Source organism: Pseudophryne corroboree, chromosome 5 (assembly GCF_028390025.1).
Source record: "Pseudophryne corroboree isolate aPseCor3 chromosome 5, aPseCor3.hap2, whole genome shotgun sequence".
Classification (NCBI taxonomy): domain Eukaryota; kingdom Metazoa; phylum Chordata; class Amphibia; order Anura; family Myobatrachidae; genus Pseudophryne; species Pseudophryne corroboree.
The window spans coordinates 378,036,420-378,057,191 of record NC_086448.1 but is presented as its reverse complement, the minus strand read 5'-3'; the positions used below and the strand labels follow the sequence as shown (position 1 = coordinate 378,057,191).

Genomic DNA, 20,772 nt, shown 5'->3' with positions numbered 1-20,772 from the left:
CCTTGGGTGGCTGGAGGGGGGGACTCCTTGATTTAAGGGGTCCTCACTCCTCCAGTGTACCCCGGCCAGGGGTGACTAGTTGGGGGGGTAATGGCACGGCCGCAGGGACCAATATAAAAGTGTCCCCCGGCTGTGGCATTATCTCCCTGGCTAGTGGAGCCCGGTGCTGGTTTGGAAAATACGGGGGACCCCTATGTCTTTTGTCCCCCGTATTTTTTAAACCAGGACCGGACGCAGAGCCCGGTGCTGGTTGTCTAAATATGGGGGAACCCTACTCATTTTTTCCTCTGTATTTTAACAACCAGGACTGGCTCAAAGAGCCCGAGGCTGGTTTTACATAGGAGGGGGGACCCCACGCAATTTTTTTTTTTAACTTTCAGCTATTTAAATACCAGCCACCCTGTAAAATCGTCCTATATATGACACTCATCCCCTTATTTAAATGAGATAGTCAAAATCTCCCATAGCCAAAATCTCCCATAGCCAAAATCTCTTGCATAGTTAGACAAAATCTCTGGTAAAGTTAGTCAAAATCTCCTACTGCCAGTTCAAGGGAAAAGTTAGTCAAAATCTCTCATAGCCAAAATCTCTCCGTGTGTATGCACCTTTAAACCTGCACTGTTGGTGTGCCTTGAGGACCGCAGTTGGGAATGCCTGCTCTAGATAGTACCTAATCCCAAGTATACATCTTTCATAAAGAAGTGCAATTTGACTTTAAAATGTTATCCATAAGAATGTTATAAAAACAACTGTATTTAAAGGTGCTATCCCAAGTTGCGGTTACCGCTCATATGCTGTATGCACGCAGCTTATTGGATATATATGTTTCTTATGAATGGTATGAAAACTTTTGCACGCTCGTATACTTTTCATTTATAAGATGCTGTATCTTGTGTATACAAGTAGTGGCACTGAGTATAATGTCCCACGTTATCATACTTGCCTACCTGACCCTCTCCATGAGGGAGAAAATGCTCTGTTCCTGGACTTTCCTGGTAATGTATGATTGCCATCACCTGTGGTGAAACACCTTTCTTATCAATTAACTAGCTCACCACAGGTGATTACCAGGAAAGTCCAGGAACAGAGCATTTTCTCCCTCATGGAGAGGGTCAGGTAGGCAAGTATGCACGTTATGTGCAAATGATCCTGATAACTAGAGATGAGCAGATTCGGTTTTACTCGGTTTTACTCGGTTCTCAAAACCGAATCTTATTGGCTATCCAAAACACGTGACATCCGTGAGACAATAAGATTCGGTTTTGAGAACCGAGTAAAACTGAGTAAAACCGAATCCGCTCATCTCTACTGATAACACTTGTCCCGCAATGTGATTGCTGCTTACGTGCCGTGTGTGGCAGCTTACCACTGCAGCCCAACTGGCTGTTTTGCGGGGTCTTGCGCTGCGCTCAGCGGTATATGGTGCTGTCTCTCACACGTCTACGTCTGCTCAACATGCGGACGGCTGTGCAGATCTGACTCACCCCGTCAGCTGTTTGGCCGCGTCCTCGTTGCAGGAGAGCCAGCTGGCGGTTTCTGATTTCAGGAGTCACGTTAGGCCGTCCTTGGTTCCCAGCTTATGGACCAGATCACCATCAGTTTTAGAAATTTGTAGAATGATCAGCAAATTCTCCCCTTAACGCATTTCGCACCTGGGTGCTTCCTCAAAGAGTAATATACTTTGTATTTAGATTCCTTTATATACCTGATCATCCTAATTAATTGCCCTTTTTCATTCTTCCAGATATATACACAGGTGCAATACATCATATATAATAGATCTTTACCATTCAGCATAATGTTACTACACATCTTCATACTAAATAAATAAATAAAAACTCTATTTGTCAAGGAGAGACATATTTTACATATCATAAAACATATATATATCAAAAAAATATATAATTCATAGGCTACAAAGAATAATGATAGCGATAATAATGATATAATAAATTATAAAACACATCCATATGGGTATCGAACACTAGACCTTCTTGATACTAAGCCGACATTCTAACCTAGGGGTGGGCAAAATACGGCCCGCGGGCCGGATGCGGCCCGCAAACCGATCCTGCCCGGCCCACTGCCTCCCACCAGCGAGCACTGCAGTACCTCCAAGCTGCCAGCGGCGCCTCTCTCCCCTGCTGCTCCTGCTGCTGCGTTGTAGCAGCCTCCTCCAGAGTCCCCAGTGACAACGGCTGTGTTCACCCGAGAAGGGGGCGGGGCTACGTGCCGATGAGGGGGCGTGGCTACACGGGATCTCAGGGGGCGGAGCTACACGGGACAAGAGCCAGACTGCTACAGATCCATCCTTCCTGCCACTGCCAGCCAGATCAGTAAGTTAACGGGAAAAGTGAAAGAAAGTGTGTGTGTGTGTGTGTGTGTGTGTGTGTGTGTGTGTGTGTATGTGTGTGTGTGTGTGTGTGTGTGTGTGATAGTGTGCATATATTTGTGTGTGCGGGCAGTGGCGTCAGACTGTTTTTAGGTTTGGGGGAGAGATCTTTAGCTCTCGCTGTACCAACCCCTCCCGTGTTCTGTCACCATGTCACCCCCAAGTTCTGTCACTATGTCACCCCCCCGTGTTCTGTCACTGTGTCACCCCCCCGTGTTCTGTCACTATGTCACCCCCCCGTGTTCTGTCACTATGTAACACCGCCCGTGTTCTGTCTCTATGTCACACCCCCCGTGTTCTGTCACTGTGTCACCTCCCCGTGTTCTGTCACTGTGTCACCTCCCCGTGTTCTGTCACTGTGTCACCCCCAAGTTCTGTCACTATGTCACCTCCCCGTGTTCTGTCACTGTGTCACCTCCCTGTGTTCTGTCACTGTGTCATCTCCCCGTGTCCTGTCACTGTGTCACACCCCCCGTGTTCTGTCACTGTCACACACCCGTGTTCTGTCACTGTCACCCCCCCTCCCCGTGTTCTGTCACCGTGTCACACCCCCCATGTTCTGTCACTGTGTCACCCCCCCGTGTTCTGTCACTATGTCACCCCCCCCCGTGTTCTGTCACTATGTCACACCGCCCGTGTTCTGTCTCTATGTCACACCCCCCGTGTTCTGTCACTGTGTCACCTCCCCGTGTTCTGTCACTGTGTCACCTCCCCGTGTTCTGTCACTGTGTCACCTCCCCGTGTCCTGTCACTGTGTCACACCCCCCGTGTTCTGTCACTGTCACACACCCGTGTTCTGTCACTGTCACCCCCCCTCCCCGTGTTCTGTCACCGTGTCACACCCCCCATGTTCTGTCACCGTGTCACCCCCACCGTGTTCTGTCACCCCCATCGTGTTCTGTCACCCCCACCGTGTTCTGTCACTGTGTCACCCCCACCGCGTTCTGTCACCGTGTCACACCTTTCCCCAGGGGCCATAAGACACTGGATAATTTGCTTGCTGCACAATAATTATCCTAAATTAAATGTTAATGTGTAAAAAGGCTCTCTACCTGCCGTAATATGTATAAAAGGGGCTCTACCTGGTGTAATGTGTGTAAGTGGCGCTGTGTGGCGCAATTTGAATAATGGAGACTATTGTGCAGCCTAATATGAATCTGTATTATTTTTTGCCCACACCCCTTCCACATGAAGCCACGTCCCTATATTTTTGGCAAGTGGGGCGAGCTGCTATTTTGTATGTGGCCCTCGGATACTGACAGGAAATGTCAAGTGGCCCCTCAGCTGAAATAATTGCCCACCCCTGTTCTAACCACTAGGCTATCGGTTGTTCACAACTCCAAATGCATGTACACACATACCCAAATTCTTCTCTTCCCCTTTACTATCGTCATCCTTCCCCCATCCGAGTCTTCAGCTTCCACCCGAAAACAGTGCCATGTCTTCCCTAAAACTCTATCCCACGACCACTTGGTTGTATAATGATGAATTATGCGGCACTAACAAAGATTCTCTATATATTGGACCCCAAGTGTTTAAATAACCAAAGCTGACAATCTAACCGATAATTGTTTAACCCTTCGCATTCTTAATTCCATGTCACTACTTTTTGTGCGTTATTTTGCCATTAATATGTACAAGATAATACCTAGAAATAACTTTGTGAAATTACATGAAAATCCCTTATACATTTACCCTCTATACCACCTACACCTCTTATGATATATTTGGCACTTGCATTCATGCCGTATATACCACTATTTTATTACTAGAAGTATTATCCCTATTTCCTATATCTCGCTTGATTCCTAAACCAGAACCTCTTTCTAAGTGCCTGACAATATTATTCCTTCACAATTCTTATTGTTGCTACATGAACAATTCAAAATCGATATTCTCATTTAGTCCATATGGGTATATAGTTTTTAATCTGAATATCCACAAGGCTTCTTTGGAACTGAGGGTTTTATATCTATCTCCCCCTCTTTTTGTGTGCTTTATCGTGCCCTACGGGTGCTCTTCACATCGTCGCAAGGGGCTACGCCCCCTTAACCCTTGCATGCCTTTCTGGGGTTAAATATTTGTATTATATGGAGTATTACCTGCATTCCTTTGTTAGTGGTTAAATATTGCACAATGAAAAGGCGTGCAATGGTGAAGGAGGCGCAGCCCCTTGCAACGGCGTGAACAGCACCTGCAGGGCACGATGTACAGAATGTAGCGGGTGCCGGGGGGACTGCGGATGGGGGAGGGTGTCTGTAGATGCTGCGGGTGGAGGGGGGGCGGATGCGGGGGGCGGATGGGGAAGGGTTGGGAGGTGCTGTGGGTGGGGGAGGGGCAGAGGAGTGGGGGCTGCAGATGGGGGTGGGGTCAGAAGGCACTGCAGGTGGGGGAGGGGCAGGGGTGCCACGGGTGGGGGAGGGGCAGGTGCGGGGATGTTGCGGATGGGTGAAGGGTTCCGGAGGTGCTGTGGGATGGGAAGGGGCGGGATGGGGTAGGGGGTCCGGAGGCGCCGCAGGTGGGGGAGGGGCAGGTGCAGGTGGTGCGGCGGATGTAGAAGGAGGTCTGGAGGCGCTGCAGGCGGTGGAGGGGCAGGTGTGGGGGTGCCGTGGGTGGGGGAGGGGGGGACCGCGGATGGAGGAGGGGGTCTGCAGATGCTGCGGGTGGAGGGGGGCAGGTGTGGGGAGAGACATATATGGGGGGGGTGGATGTTGGAGGGGGTCTGGAGGTGCTGTTGGTGGTGGAGGGGCAGGTGAGTGGGAGCCGCGGGTGGTGTAGGGGGTCTGGAGGCACAGCATGTGGGGGAGGGGTGGAGTGTCGCATGTGGTGGAGGGAAAGGTGCAGAGGTGTGGTGCATTGGGGAGGGGTCTGGAGGCGCTGCGGGTACTGTACCTGCCAAAAAGGTAGTTGGAGGGTATGCAGTAACAGGGCCAGGACAGGGGTGACAAGGTCAGAACAGGGGTGACGGGGCCAGAACAGGGGTGACAGGGTCAGAACAGGGGTGATGGGGCCAGGACAGAGGTGACAGGGCCAGGACAGGGGTGACGGGGCCAGGACATGGGCGACGGGGCCAGGACAGAAATGACAGGGACAGGATAGGGGTGACAGGGCCAGGGTAGGGGCGGCAGGACCAGGACAGGGGTGACAGGGCCAGGATAGGGTTGACAGGGCAAGCACAGGGGTGACAGGGCCAGGATAGGGGTAACAGGGCCAGGATAAGGGTGACAGGGCCAGGATAAGGATGAAAGGGCCAGGATAAGGGTGAAAGGGCCAGGATAAGGGTGACAGGGACATGACAGAACACAGGGCACGGGAGAGATTGGTATTAGGCACAAAACAGTGGTGACAGTGACAAACAGATGTGTCTTACCGGAGTCACTGCTGCTGGCTGCTGCTGTTCCACTCCAACCTGTTGGGATCTGCTGCTGGTGGAGACTTGGCATGGCTGACTCTCTCAGGCTGGAGTCCTGCTTCCTCTGCCTGCCCGCCCGCATCCCTCCCACCCACTCCTCAGTCACACACCGCGGACCTCGCGCAGCTGCCAAGCACTGTGGTAAGGGGAGACTGGGAGTGACTGGTTAGCCCCCAGGAGACGCTGCGGCTGGAGGGAGGAGGGGGTCGGAGCCTGTAAGCAACGCGGACTTCTGCAGCGCTGCCCGCCGGCTAAAGTGTGTGAAGGAGCTGGGCGCACCTCACTGCGGGCGGCAGCGCTGCAGCTAGCGGTGGGGTTGCCGGGGCTGGAGATAACAGAGGCAGTACGGAACCTGCACAGCGGCAGGTGCCCCACAAAACTGCAGCTAAGAAGCGTGGAGTGTGCCAGAAAGTGACGCTCCTCCACGCCAGAGAGACCCTGCTGAGTTTGCTGATGTGGGGGATCAAGCACACAGGGAGCCGGTGCCCGCCTGTCTGTACGGCATACCCCCCATACCTCCCAACGATTTTCGTGGGACAGTCCCATTTTTTTGTTCTGTCCCACCCGCGGGCCGCAGTGTCCCACGGTGGGGGGGGGGGGGGGGAGTTGGGAAGCTCATGTACTCGCTGTTCTATTTAGTGGAGACAGAGGGAGTAGGGGCATCAGGGGGTACGGATTAAGGAGGGGGTCCAGCAGCAGAGCCGGATTAAGGGGGGGGGGGCAGGGGGTACATACCGCAGGCCCCACAGTTTTATTGGGACCCCCGGCTGGAGTAGCTCTGTTCCAGCTCTGAAGCTCCCCCGTCCTGCCAGCAACAGCAGCAGCATTGTGCTACTGTCAGCACACGCTGCTGCATGTTGGCAGGTCTGTGGTGTTGCAGGGAGGCAGTAGCCTCCCTGCTTTCTTCTGCCTGTGCGGGTGTGCAGGGGGGAGCGACCACCCCCTCTGGATTTACCCCTAGCTGAGGGGCCAAAATCCCATTATTAAAAACAAAGTCCCGGAATTTGCATAAAGGGGCGTGGTCACGTATCCCCGATTAGGCCGCGCCCCCAAACCCGCAGCAGGCACAGCAATGAGATAGGGCCCCCCTGTCTTAAGTGCCCTGGGCCCCCCGGACTCATAGTCCACCCCTGGGGGCATGCCAGCAGCTCACAGAGCGCTGGGCATGCCCCCTCACTGACGAAAAACGGGGCGTGGCTCGCGATCATGGGTCCTCCCGTGAAGCCACATCCCCTTTCATTGGACACGCCCCCTTTTTACTGCGCATGTGCCCCTCCTTCTGCCTGAAGAAAGCTGGTAGGTATGCACCCTTGTCTGCCTGAAGAAAGCTGAGTGGTATATACCATCTGCTTCTGCTCCTAGTCTCCTATAGATTTGCCCAGATCTGTGACTCTTTTGACTAACTCCACCCAGTGTTGTGACTCCGCCCGGTGTTAGCATATGAGGCACAAAGTCACAGATCTGGGCTATTATATAGGAGATATATATATATATATATATATATATATATATATATTTTATGATATGTAAAATATGTCTCTCCTTGACAAATAGAGTTTTTATTTATTTATTTAGTATGAAGTTGTGTAGTAACATAAAGCTGAATGGTAAAGATCTATTACATATGATGTATTACACCTGTGTATATATGGAAGAATGAAAAAGGGCAATTAATTAGGATGATCAGGTATATAAAGGAATCTAAATACAAAGCATATTACTCTTTGAGGAAGCACCCAGGTGCGAAACGCGTTAAGGGGAGAATTTGCTGATCATTCTACAAATTCCTAAAACTGATGGTGATCTGGTCCATAAGCTGGAAGCAAGGACGGCCTAACATGACTCCTGAAATCAGAAACCGCCAGCTAGATCTCCTGCAACGAGGACGCGGCCAACCAGCTGACGGGGCGAGTCAGATCTGCACAGCCGTCCGCATACAAGCGGCTCCAGCTTCCCGTGCTCTGTTGAGCGGACGTAGACGGGTGAAAGACAGCACCGTACACCGCTAAGCGCAGCGCAAGACCCCGCAAAACAGCCAGTTGGGCTGCAGTGGTAAGCTGCCACACACGGCACGTAAGCAGCAATCGCATTGCGGGACAAGTGTTATCAGGATCATTTGCACATAACGTGGGACAGTATACTCAGTGCCACTACTTGTATACACAAGAGACTGCATCTTATAACCGAAACTGATACGAGCGTGCAAAAGTTTTCATACCATTCATAAGAAACATATATATCCAATAAGCTGTGTGCATACAGCATTTGAGCGGTAACCGCAACTTGGGACAGCACCTTTAAATACAGTTGTTTTTATAACATTCTTATGGATAACATTTTAAAGTCTAATTGCACTTCTTTATGAAAGATGTATACTTGGGATTAGGTACTATCTAGAGCAGAGGTTCTCAAACTCGGTCCTCGGGAGCCCACACAGTGCATGTTTTGCCGGTAACCCAGCAGGTGCACAGGTGTATTAATTACTCACTGACACATTTTAAAAGGTCCACAGGTGGAGCTAATTATTTCACTTGCGATTCTGTTAGGAGACCTGCAAAACATGCACTGTGTGGGCCCCCGAGGACCGAGTTTGAGAACCTCAGATCTAGAGTGTGCATAAGTATTCATACTACATGTGGTAATATATATCAGGTGTTTTTTTATTGCTGTAGTAATTAGGAAAAGCATTGGATGATTTGTATACATGAATTCTATATAGTAAAAGCAGAACGTTACCTACATTTTTTATTTATATTTTTATTGAATAAATAATCAGATGGTTATATTAATATACAGGAATTTTCATTCATATATGCACCATTCATTAATTTAGTGCAAAACAGTCCTCTTTTGGCTTTCTTTCCTCCTACTCAGTGTTTGATTCATTCCAATCTGGCTTCCGTCCTCACAAGTACACTGAAACTGCCCGAAAGTCTGCAATGACCTCCTTGCTGCTAAATCCAAGGGCCACTAGCTTTTGACACTGTGTACCACCATCTCCTTCTGCAAATCCTTCACTCCCTTCTACCTTGATCTGCTTGATACTGCTCTCTCCTGGCTGTCCTCCTACCTCTCTGACTGTTCCTTCTCTGTCTCCTTTTGTGACTCTTCCCCCCACTTCCACTAACAGTAGATGTCCCCCAAGGTTCTGTTCTTGGTCCTCTCCTTTTCTCTCTCTATACGTCCTCATTAGGTGAGATCATTAGGGGGAAAGGACCAACCTTTGGCGCTACTGGATATTACTCAGCAATAATAAATTAATAAATCACAGTTTCTCTTCCTGTGCAAAATTGTCCTGTTATGAATTCATAAGTAACAACTTATAACAAGAGAATACAGTGTAATTCTATTTCCTCTTTCTGTGTAAATTATTTTGTTAATGGTATATCGATTTTGCAAATATGTTAATGCATTAAAATAAATAGTATATACAAAATATATATGACTATGATGAATAAATGAGTCAACAATGAAAAATAGAAATAAAATCTTTGTATAATTGGAATAAACTTATTTAATAGGCTAGTAGTTATGTTAAAAAATGATAGTGTTTATATATACCTTAATAACTGAGCGCGCTTTCCATAGTTGATTAAAATATTATCTAAACATTCAGTGCAGTTAATACAATTAGCACAATATATAAAAAAGCATGAAGGGGACCGGTCTCCAAATATATATGAAGTGGTGACTCGTCAAGCAAGTACTCTGGCTGAACGTTTTATGTCCGCAAAGTCCGTTTTTTACAAAGTTCCCGGTTTTGTTAGATCTTATTCGTTAGGTAGCTTCTAATACAAGTGCAGAGTACTCGCAGTGCTTCAGCATCGGGTAAAAGTTTCTATGAGCGCTTACGTGTCTTCACCCCGTCCGGGGCTGGGGAATCCGTTTTACTTGTGTCCTTTGGTGCTGCTGATGTTTCTTCCTCGGAGCCGCGGTGTGTTACAGGCGCCTGTAACTCCGATCCTCGTGGTGTTCTCTCGCTGGCGTCTTCCAGGTGGTCAGGATCTCCGGGTCTCGGATGAAAAGGGGGGCGTGGACCAACGCGTTTCACTCGGCCAATAGTGCCGTGCTTCGTCAGGGACAATGTAGTGACGTGTGCCTCGGGTTCTCTTATGTAGTGTTGAGTTTAATGTGATTGGTCCATAGTAATTCCCTTTCTTGAATAAAACAATTCTGTTAACAACTTCTTATTAAAGTCCTTCCATTATTTTAATTAGCGTTGTTGCTAACATTTTCCTATACAGTGCATTGCTAAAGAGAAACAAACATTGATATTAGGTAACTTAATTGTAGCAAAACAGGCTTTTAATAGATTCTTTTCTTTGGGTTTGTTGCTTCAGCCGAAACATAGTATCTAGTATGTCCTTATATAGTGTTACCTTTAATAGTATTTGGTATATTGCTATTCTTCACAAAGGTGTTTGTAATGAAATACTGTCGTAATGGATACGTGCTTACTACTTATGCGGCTAGTAGGAATGTAAAGAAAATCGCTTGTAATGATTCTTTATTTATTATTCTTACTGTCAAAACAGTGTTTGGTATGTCTATATATGGTTTCTCGTAGGATGTTTACTAAAGCAGTATTGGACTAATATTTCGGGATAGTATGGTGATATTTTTCCCACCTGTAGTTAAAAGGTGTTTATTAATATTTGTTTATAGGTAAAAAAAATGAGATATGAGAATTAATGTGCAACTTGATTTAAATGTAGGTTCTGGAGGAACTGTGCATAATTCTTTTTCCTTGTTTATCGTTGTTTTATTCCTGGTGTTATTCCTTTTTTCTTTCTTTCCTTTTCTTTATTCTTTAGTTGCGGATTTTCCTTGGATGATTGGTCCTCATTCCACTTGTTTCTCAACAGGTTGCTCCAGGATCCCATCAAGGTGTCGCTGCGTATTTTATTGCTGCACCTAGGGTTCATAAATGGTCCCCCATTTTATTACTTGCTAGGCCCACCCTACTTAACTTCCAAGTTCGGTATGGGATTGGGTGGTCTATGGATGGTATGGCAGTATTAATCTGCATGCTTACAACCCCGGTGGTGTGGGCAAGTCCTGCTGGGTACTTGTGGTGTTGGTCAGTCTCCCAGGAAGCTGCTGAGTTCGAAGTCGATATTGAGCCCCTTTGGTGCCAGGGTTTGCATATTATATATCCACTTTGTTTCTTCTCTGGACATGGTTCTAATGTAATCTCCACCCCGCCAGGGTATTTGAACTTTCTTAATTGCTATAAAATTCAGGAGACTTCCATCGTGCTTGTGGTTCCTTTTAAAATGGTCTGAAACGCTATGTGTCTCTATTCTTTCTCAATGTTTTTAAGATGTTCATTTATTCTTGTTTTAATGCTTCTTGCAGTCCGTCCTATGTATTTTTGATTACATGGACAGGTTAAGAGATAAATTACTCCTGTTGTGTCGCAGGTCATCTTATCTTTTCTTTTGAAAGTTTCTTTAGTTTCATTAGAAGTGAAGTTACTAACTGGTTTGGTGCTCCTATGCTTGCATGTTCTGCATGCTTTACATCTCGTGCAGTGGTAGAATCCCAGTATGGTGTCGTCAGTGCCGTTTCTAGGGGCGGGCGAGCCGTGCAACTGCACGGGGCGCCCGCCGCGGCACTTAGTTACTCCTTCTTGCCTCTCCCGAGCGCTCCTGCTCGGGGGGCGGAGTTTCGCGGAATGACGCGTTGCGTCGTGACGTCACGACGCAAACGCGTCATTCCGCAAAGCCCCGCCCCCCGAGCAGGAGCGCTCGGGAGAGGCGAGAAGGAGAAGCAAGAAGGAGGAGGCGGCCGGCGCGGGACGTGAGGCGGCGGGACCGAAGAGCGGGAAGACGTAAGTATTCTCTCTCTCTCCCCCCCTCTCCCCCTTCCTTCTCCTCAGCTTGAAACCTGCCTGCCGCTGCCGCACTGTGTAAAATGGGGGCACCTGCCTATGGGGATACCTGCCTGCCACACTGTGTAATATGGGGGCACCTGCCTATGGGGATACCTGCCTGCCACACTGTGTAATATGGGGGCACCTGCCTATGGGGATACCTGCCTGCCACACTGTGTAATATGGGGGCACCTGCCTATGGGGATACCTGCCTGCCACACTGTGTAATATGGGGGCACCTGCCTATGGGGATACCTGCCTGCCACACTGTGTAATATGGGGGCACCTGCCTGCGTACTGTGTAATATGGGGGAACCTGCCTGCGTACTGTGTAATATGGGGGCACCTGCCTGCGTACTGTGTAATATGGGGGCACCTGCCTGCGTACTGTGTAATATGGGGGCACCTGCCTGCGTACTGTGTAATATGGGGGCATCTGCCTGCGTACTGTGTAATATGGGGGCATCTGCCTGCGTACTGTGTAATATGGGGGCACCTACCTGCGTACTGTGTAATATGGGGGCATCTGCCTGCGTACTGTGTAATATGGGGGCATCTGCCTGCGTACTGTGTAATATGGGGGCATCTGCCTGCGTACTGTGTAATATGGGGGCATCTGCCTGCGTACTGTGTAATATGGGGGCATCTGCCTGCGTACTGTGTAATATGGGGGCACCTGCCTGCGTACTGTGTAAAATGGGGATATCTGCCTGCCGTGCTGTGTAAAATGGGGATATCTGCCTGCCGTGCTGTGTAAAATGGGGATATCTGCCTGCTGTGCTGTGTAAAATGGGGATATCTGCCTGCCGCGCTGTGTAAAATGGGGATACCTGCCTGCTGCACTTTGTAAAATGGGGATACCTGCCTGCGTACTGTGTAAAATGGGGGCACCTGCCTGCGTACTGTGTAAAATGGGGACACCTGCCTGCCGCGCTGTGTAAAATGGGGACACCTGCCTGCCGCGCTGTGTAAAATGGGGACACCTGCCTGCCGCGCTGTGTAATATGGGGACACTTGCCTGCTGTAATGTGTAAAAAGGGGACATTTTTATTTTTACCGTACTGTGGTGGGTGTGATGATATCAGATGAGGCCATGCCCACTTTAATGAGACCACGCCCATTTTAATCAGGCCACACACCCTTGTCGGGAGCGCGCGCGCCTACGGCGCGCGCATGCTTTTTCTTTTTATGGCTATATGGGGGGGCACACTTTTTTTTTTTTTTTTAGAGCAATGGGGGGGGGGGCGCATTTTGAAATCTCGCACTGGGAGCCAAATTGTCTAGAAACGGCCCTGGGTGTCGTTTATTCAAGTCTTTTTTTCTTCCTTTTTGTTTTCGGGTATAAATCTGGAAACTAGTTCTTGTTTTATGTTTGGTGCCTTCCTATGAATGATCCTTGGTCGGTCTTGTATGTACTCTTTGATTTCCTCATCGCGTCTAAGTATAGGCCAGTTCTTGTTGATTATTTTCTCAAAGTTTCTGTACTGACTGTTGTAATAGGTGATAAAGGTCACTTCTTTTAGTTCTTCTTGGCTTTTCTCTTTGTATTTTAGAAGGTCTTCTCTTTTTGTTTCCTTTGCTGTTTCTATGGCTTTATGAACGATGTCTTTTTTGTAGTTCCTATCAAGGAATTTCTCTTTTAATGTCAATGTTTGTTCTTCAAAGGTGGTGTTGTTTGAACAGTTCCTCTTGAATCTTTTAAATTGTCCTCCAGGTATTCCTTTCAGCCAATTTTTATGGTGGTTGCTGGTTGCTGGTGTGTAATTGTTACAGTCTACGGACTTAATGTAGGTTTTTGTCTGTATCGTTCCATTCTCAGTGTAGATTGTTAGATCCAGAAAGTTTATTGTTTCGTAACTGTGTGTTTCTGTGAATTCCAGATTTAGATTATTGGTGTTGATGTGGTTTGTGAATTCCATGAGTTTCTTAAGTGGTCCTGTCCAGATGACTATGATATCGTCAATATAACGTTTCCAAAGTGCTATGTGTTCTAATGAACTGTTGTTCTTCCAAATGAAGTCTTCCTCCCACTGCGCCATAAACAGGTTCGCGTAACTCGGCACGAATTTCATGCCCATAGCGGTCCCGCGAACCTGCCTATAGTGGGTCTTGTTGTACCAAAATGCATTGTGGCCGAGGATAAAATTAATGCCCTCTACCATGAAACTTATCTGGTCTTCCGGTAAGTCTGGGTGTCTTTCTAAGACTTGTGTAATGGCCTTGCATCCATTTTGGTGGTCTATGCATGTATACAATGCTTTAACATCGTAGGTCACTAGGATGTAGTCGTCATTCCATTGTATTTCGTCCAGTAATTTCAGTATTTGTGTGGTGTCTCTGAGGTAGCTTTTTAGCGAAGTTACTATTGTTTGTAGTGTGTTATCTATGTATTCTGATAAATGAGTGGTTAGTGATCCGATTCCTGACACTATAGGTCTTCCTAGTGGGTTTGTGATGTCTTTATGGATTTTGGGTAAGAAATAGAAAACCGGAGTTCTTGGGTTTATTTGTTGAAGGAATGCTTTCTCTTTTTTGTTTAAGATTCCTTTTGTGCTTCCTTTCTTTATCAATGTTTCATATTCTTTCTTGTATAGTTTGATTGGGTTGCTTGCGAGTTCCTCATATGTTTCTTTGTCAGCCAGGAGTCTCATTGCTTCCTGGTGATATTTCTCTTTGTCTAAAATCACAATTCCTCCTCCCTTGTCTGCGGGTTTTATTACTATCTGTTTGTTTTCTTTCAATTCTCTAAGTCCTTTTCTTTCTTCGCTGGTTAGGTTGAGGGTTTTTTTGTTTTTGGATGGATTGATGTTGAGATTTTCGAGATCCTGTTCCACAGACTTCTCGAATGCTTCAAGAAAGGGTCCTTTAATGTGTTTCGGGTAGAATTTAGATTTTTCTTTTAAATTGGTGTGTTTGTACCCATCTATGTTTTTCTCGCTTGTACTTGGCTCATCTTGGTCTTTTTTGTTTCTGTTAAAGAATTTTTTTAAGCTTAATTTTCTCATGAAGCGATGTAAATCTATGAATGATTGGAATTGATTGAATTTGTTAGATTGTGCGAATTTTACGCCCTTCCTTAGAAGGCTTCTTTGGGTTTGGGTGAGCTTGTGTTTGCTTATGTTGTAGATGCCTAGGGATTTTGTTCTTCTTCTTTGTAGATTTTTCTGTATTTGTTTTTCTTTGTTTCTGTTTTCCTTTTTCCTCCTCTTGAAGAAAGAAAAGGACTTAGAGAATTGAAAGAAAACAAACAGATAGTAATAAAACCCGCAGACAAGGGAGGAGGAATTGTGATTTTAGACAAAGAGAAATATCACCAGGAAGCAATGAGACTCCTGGCTGACAAAGAAACATATGAGGAACTCGCAAGCAACCCAATTGAACTATACAAGAAAGAATATGAAACATTGATAAAAAAAAGGAAGCACAAAAGGAATCTTAAACAAAAAAGAGAAAGTATTCCTTCAACAAATAAACCCAAGAACTCCGGTTTTCTATTTCTTACCCAAAATCCATAAAGACATCACAAACCCACCAGGAAGACCTATAGTGTCAGGAATCGGATCACTAACCACTCATTTACCAGAATACATAGATAACATACTACAAACAATAGTAACTTCGCAAAAAAGCTACCTCAGAGACACCACGCAAATACTGAAATTACTGGACGAAATACAATGGAATGACGACTACATCCTAGTGACCTACGATGTTAAAGCACTGTATACATGCATAGACCACAAAAATCGATGCAAGGCCATTACACAAGTCTTAGAAAGACAACCAGACTTACCGGAAGACCAGATAAGTTTCGTGGTAGAGGGCATTAATTTTATCCTCGGCCACAATGCACTTTGGTACAACAAGACCCACTATAGGCAGGTTCGCGGGACCGCTATGGGCACGAAATTTGCGCCGAGTTACGCGAACCTGTTTATGGCGCAGTGGGAGGAAGACTTCATTTGGAAGAACAACAGTTCATTAGAACACATAGCACTTTGCAAACGTTATATTGACGATATCATAGTCATCTGGACAGGACCACTTAACGAACTCATGGAATTCACAAACCACATCAACACCAATAATCTAAATCTGGAATTCACAGAAACACACAGTTACGAAACAATAAACTTTCTGGATCTAACAATCTACATTGAGAATGGAACGATACAGACAAAAACCTACATTAAGTCCGTAGACTGTAACAATTACATACCAGCACCCAGCGACCACCATAAAAATTGGCTGAAAGGAATACCTGGAGGACAATTTAAAAGATTCAAGAGGAACTGTTCAAACACCACCACCTTTGAAGAACAAACATTGACATTAAAAGAGACATTCCTTGATAGGAACTACAAAAAAGACATCGTTCATAAAGCCATAGAAACAGCAAAGGAAACAAAAAGAGAAGACCTTCTAAAATACAAAGAGAAAAGCCAAGAAGAACTAAAAGAAGTGACCTTTATCACCAATTACAACAGTCAGTACAGAAACTTTGAGAAAATAATCAACAAGAACTGGCCTATACTTAGACGTGATGAGGAAATCAAAGAGTACATACAAGACTGACCAAGGATCATTTACAGGAAAGCACCAAACATAAAACTAGAACTAGTTTCCAGCTTTATACCCGAAAACAAAAAGGAAGAAAAAAAGACTTGGATAAACGACACCATACCGGGATTCTACCACTGCACGAGATGTAAAGCATGCAGAACATGCAAGCATAGGAGCACCAAACCAGTTAGTAACTTCACTTCTAATGAAACTAAAGAAACTTTCAAAAGAAAAGCAAAGATGACCTGCGACACAACAGGAGTAATTTATCTCTTAACCTGTTTATATAATCTACAATACATAGGACGGACTGCAAGAAGCCTTAAAACAAGGATAAACGAACATCTTAAAAACATCGAGAAAGAAATAGAGACACATAGCGTTTCAGACCATTTTAAAAGGAACCACAAGCACGATGGAAGTCTCCTGAATTTTATAGCAATTAAGAAAGTTCAAATACCCTGGCGGGGTGGAGATTACATTAAAACCATGTCCAGAGAAGAAACAAAGTGGATATATAATATTCAAACCCTGGCACCAAAGGGGCTCAATATCGACTTCGAACTCAGCAGCTTCCTGGGAGACTGACCAACACCACAAGTACCCAGCAGGACTTGCCCACACCACCGGGGTTGTAAGCATGCAGATTAATACTGCCATACCATCCATAGACCACCCAATCCCATCCCGAACTTGGAAGTTAAGTAGGGTGGGCCTAGCAAGTAATAAAATGGGGGCCCATTTATGAACCCTAGGTGCAGCAATAAAATACGCAGCGACACCCTGATGGGAACCTGGAGCAACCTGTTTGAGATACAAGTGGAATGAGGACCAATCATCCAAGGAAAATCCGCAACTAAAGAATAAAGAAAAGGAAAGAAAGAAAAAAGGAATAACACCTGGAATAAAACAACGATAAACAAGGAAAAAGAATTATGCACAGTTTGTGTACACTGTGGAAATCCTCCAGAACCTACATTTAAATCAAGTTGCACATTAATTCTCATATCTCATCTTTTTACCTATAAACAAATATTAATAAACACCTTTTAACTACAGGTGGGAAAAATATCACCATACTATCCCGAAATATTAGTCCAATACTGCTTTAGTAAACATCCTACGAGAAACCATATATAGACATACCAAACACTGTTTTGACAGTGAGAATAATAAAGAATCATTACAAGCGATTTTCTTTACATTCCTACTAGCCGCATAAGTAGTAAGCACGTATCCATTACGACAGTATTTCATTACAAACACCTTTGTGAAGAATAGCAATATACCAAATACTATTAAAGGTAACACTATATAAGGACATACTAGATACTATGTTTCGGCTGAAGCAACAAACCCAAAGAAAAGAATCTATTAAAAGCCTGTTTTGCTACAATTAAGTTACCTAATATCAATGTTTGTTTCTCTTTAGCAATGCACTGTATAGGAAAATGTTAGCAACAACGCTAATTAAAATAATGGAAGGACTTTAATAAGAAGTTGTTAACAGAATTGTTTTATTCAAGAAAGGGAATTACTATGGACCAATCACATTAAACTCAACACTACATAAGAGAACCCGAGGCACACGTCACTACATTGTCCCTGACGAAGCACGGCACTATTGGCCGAGTGAAACGCGTTGGTCCACGCCCCCCTTTTCATCCGAGACCCGGAGATCCTGACCACCTGGAAGACGCCGGCGAGAGAACACCACGAGGATCGGAGTTACAGGCGCCTGTAACACACCGCGGCTCCGAGGAAGAAACATTAGCAGCACCAAAGGACACAAGTAAAACGGATTCCCCAGCCCCGGACGGGGTGAAGACACGTAAGCGCTCATACAAACTTTTACCCGATGCTGAAGCACTGCGAGTACTCTGCACTTGTATTAGAAGCTACCTAACGAATAAGATCTAACAAAACCGGGAACTTTGTAAAAAACGGACTTTGCGGACATAAAACGTTCAGCCAGAGTACTTGCTTGACGAGTCACCACTTCATATATATTTGGAGACCGGTCCCCTTCATGCTTTTTTATATATTGTGCTAATTGTATTAACTGCACTGAATGTTTAGATAATATTTTAATCAACTATGGAAAGCGCGCTCAGTTATTAAGGTATATATAAACACTATCATTTTTTAACATAACTACTAGCCTATTAAATAAGTTTATTCCAATTATACAAAGATTTTATTTCTATTTTTCATTGTTGACTCATTTATTCATCATAGTCATATATATTTTGTATATACTATTTATTTTAATGCATTAACATATTTGCAAAATCGATATACCATTAACAAAATAATTTACACAGAAAGAGGAAATAGAATTACACTGTATTCTCTTGTTATAAGTTGTTACTTATGAATTCATAACAGGACAATTTTGCACAGGAAGAGAAACTGTGATTTATTAATTTATTATTGCTGAGTAATATCCAGTAGCGCCAAAGGTTGGTCCTTTCCCCCCAGAGATTGCAAAAATTAAGGAAACAACCGAAAAGAGTTTCCTACTCTAACCTGGGCTGCACGGATATTTAGACATACAATTAACCTTCATATGGAGCGCAGAGCACACCACCAGCTACATAGAAGTGAGATCATTAGCTCTTTTGATTTACAATATCATCTCTATGCTGATGATATTCAAATCTACCTTTTCGCCTTGGACTGCTCCCCTGCTCTCCTCAATCATATCTCCAACTGTCTCCCTGCGATCTCTTCTTGGAGGTCCCAGAGCTTTCTTAAACTTAACATATCTAAGACTGAGCTAATCATCTTTCCACTCAAGCTCACCTTCCACAATTTCATTATCTATTAATTGCACTACTATCTCCAATAGCCCCCCAGCGTGCTGTCTTGGAGTAATCCTTGACTCCTCCCTATCCTTCAAACCACATATTCAGCACCTCTCCCAAACCTGCCATTTTCATCTCAAAACTATTTCCAAGATTAGATCCTTTTTCACCCAGGATACTACTAAGGGGTTTATTCATGAAGCAGTGAAAAGAGTAGAGAAGTGAACCAGTAGAAAAGTTGCCCATGGCAACCAATCAGCTGCTCTGTATAATTTTATAGTATGCAAATTCTAAATGTTACGTCAATGCTGATTGGTTGCCATGGGCCACTTCTCCACTGGCTCACTTCTCCACACTTTTCACTGCTTCATGAATAGACCCCTAAGACCCTTATCCACTCACTGGTCATATCCAGAGTGGACTACTGTAATCTCCTCCTATCTGGCAGCCTTGACAGATGCCTTTCTCCACTCCAATCTATCCTCAGTGCTGCTGCCCGGCTCATCTTCCTCTTCAAATGTACTATGCCCCCCCCCCCCCCCCTTCTAACAAGCCCTTCACTATATATATATATATATATATATATATATATATATCTACAGTATATCCAAAACATGTCAGGTTGTGATTTATAAATCAAATATTTGGTATATAGTTTTATAATACATTTGCTTATAATACAGAATGTTTGCAATATTTATTTTTGCAAAACTACAGTAAGTGCATGTTTATTGCATTACAGTTGATTAGTTTACCTCAGTACTTGCAGAAACATTATTGTACCATTTATTCCAGTACAGCCCATCAAGTAGTACATTGAAGCTCCAATTCCACCAGTGATCCTCTGTAATGATTTCACCAAATGGCTGTTTAACATTTCTGAGAGGAAATTAGATTTGAATCAGAAGCAGTCTAACCATATTTTAATTTGAAACAATTTAAGAGTTGTGAACTGAAGCAATAAATAGAGGAACAGGGCTGTAACTAGGTGTTTGCGGAGGGTGCACCACACATAGCGCTGCAGGGCAGGGGGACGCTTTTAGCGGCACCAGAGCCGGCCCTAACCAATATGATGCCCTAGGCAAGATTTTGGCTGGTGCCCCCTAGCACCGCCGCTAGTTCTGCAGGAGATGCCTGGCATGAGTCAGCTGGCAGCTCTGCTAACGTCGGGCGCCTTTTGTTTATGAAAATGCATCTTATTTGCATTACTATGTGGCTAGGATACACAAGCAGCTTATGCAGCATGCCTATATTCTGTGTGCGACTGCGGCTGTATCTGCATACGAAATGCTACATTACAGTGATTTCTATGAATACACTGCAACGTAGCATTTTGTATGCAGATACAGCAGCAGTCACAAACAGAATATAGGCATGCTGCATATCATTTTAATCAGCAGAAGCTGCTGGTGCCCCTAAGCATACTAAATACCCTAGGCATTTGCCTAGTTTGCCTATGCCTAAGGCCGGCTCTGCGCGGCACTTGTCAATTATCTGTTTTAATTACTTTCACTTGCAGCTTTCCCCCTCTTTGAAGCCCAGAATCCAGAGGCGTAACTAGGGTAGGGCGAGTGGGGCATGTGCCCTGGGCGCCTTGGCAGGCCCAGGAGAGGGGGGCGTCGCCGGCGGGCAGGGCATCATGCCCCACTCGCCCCCGTCATGCCGAAATGTGAGGGGAGGAGAGTGCAGTGTCTCTCCTTCCCCTCACCGCCGCTGCCAGCAC

General features: G+C 45.3%; 1 protein-coding gene across 2 annotated transcripts in view; it reads right to left on the bottom strand.

The window, feature by feature from the left end:
• The window catches only part of PKD1L1 (polycystin 1 like 1, transient receptor potential channel interacting), a 608,224-nt gene that overhangs the window by 159,115 nt on the left and 428,337 nt on the right, over window positions 1-20,772 (bottom strand). For both annotated transcript variants that reach the window (XM_063922691.1, XM_063922693.1), the window contains exon 43: window positions 19,805-19,928. In XM_063922691.1, the coding sequence (XP_063778761.1) occupies window positions 19,805-19,928 (124 nt within the window). The remainder of the gene's footprint in view (window positions 1-19,804; window positions 19,929-20,772) is intronic.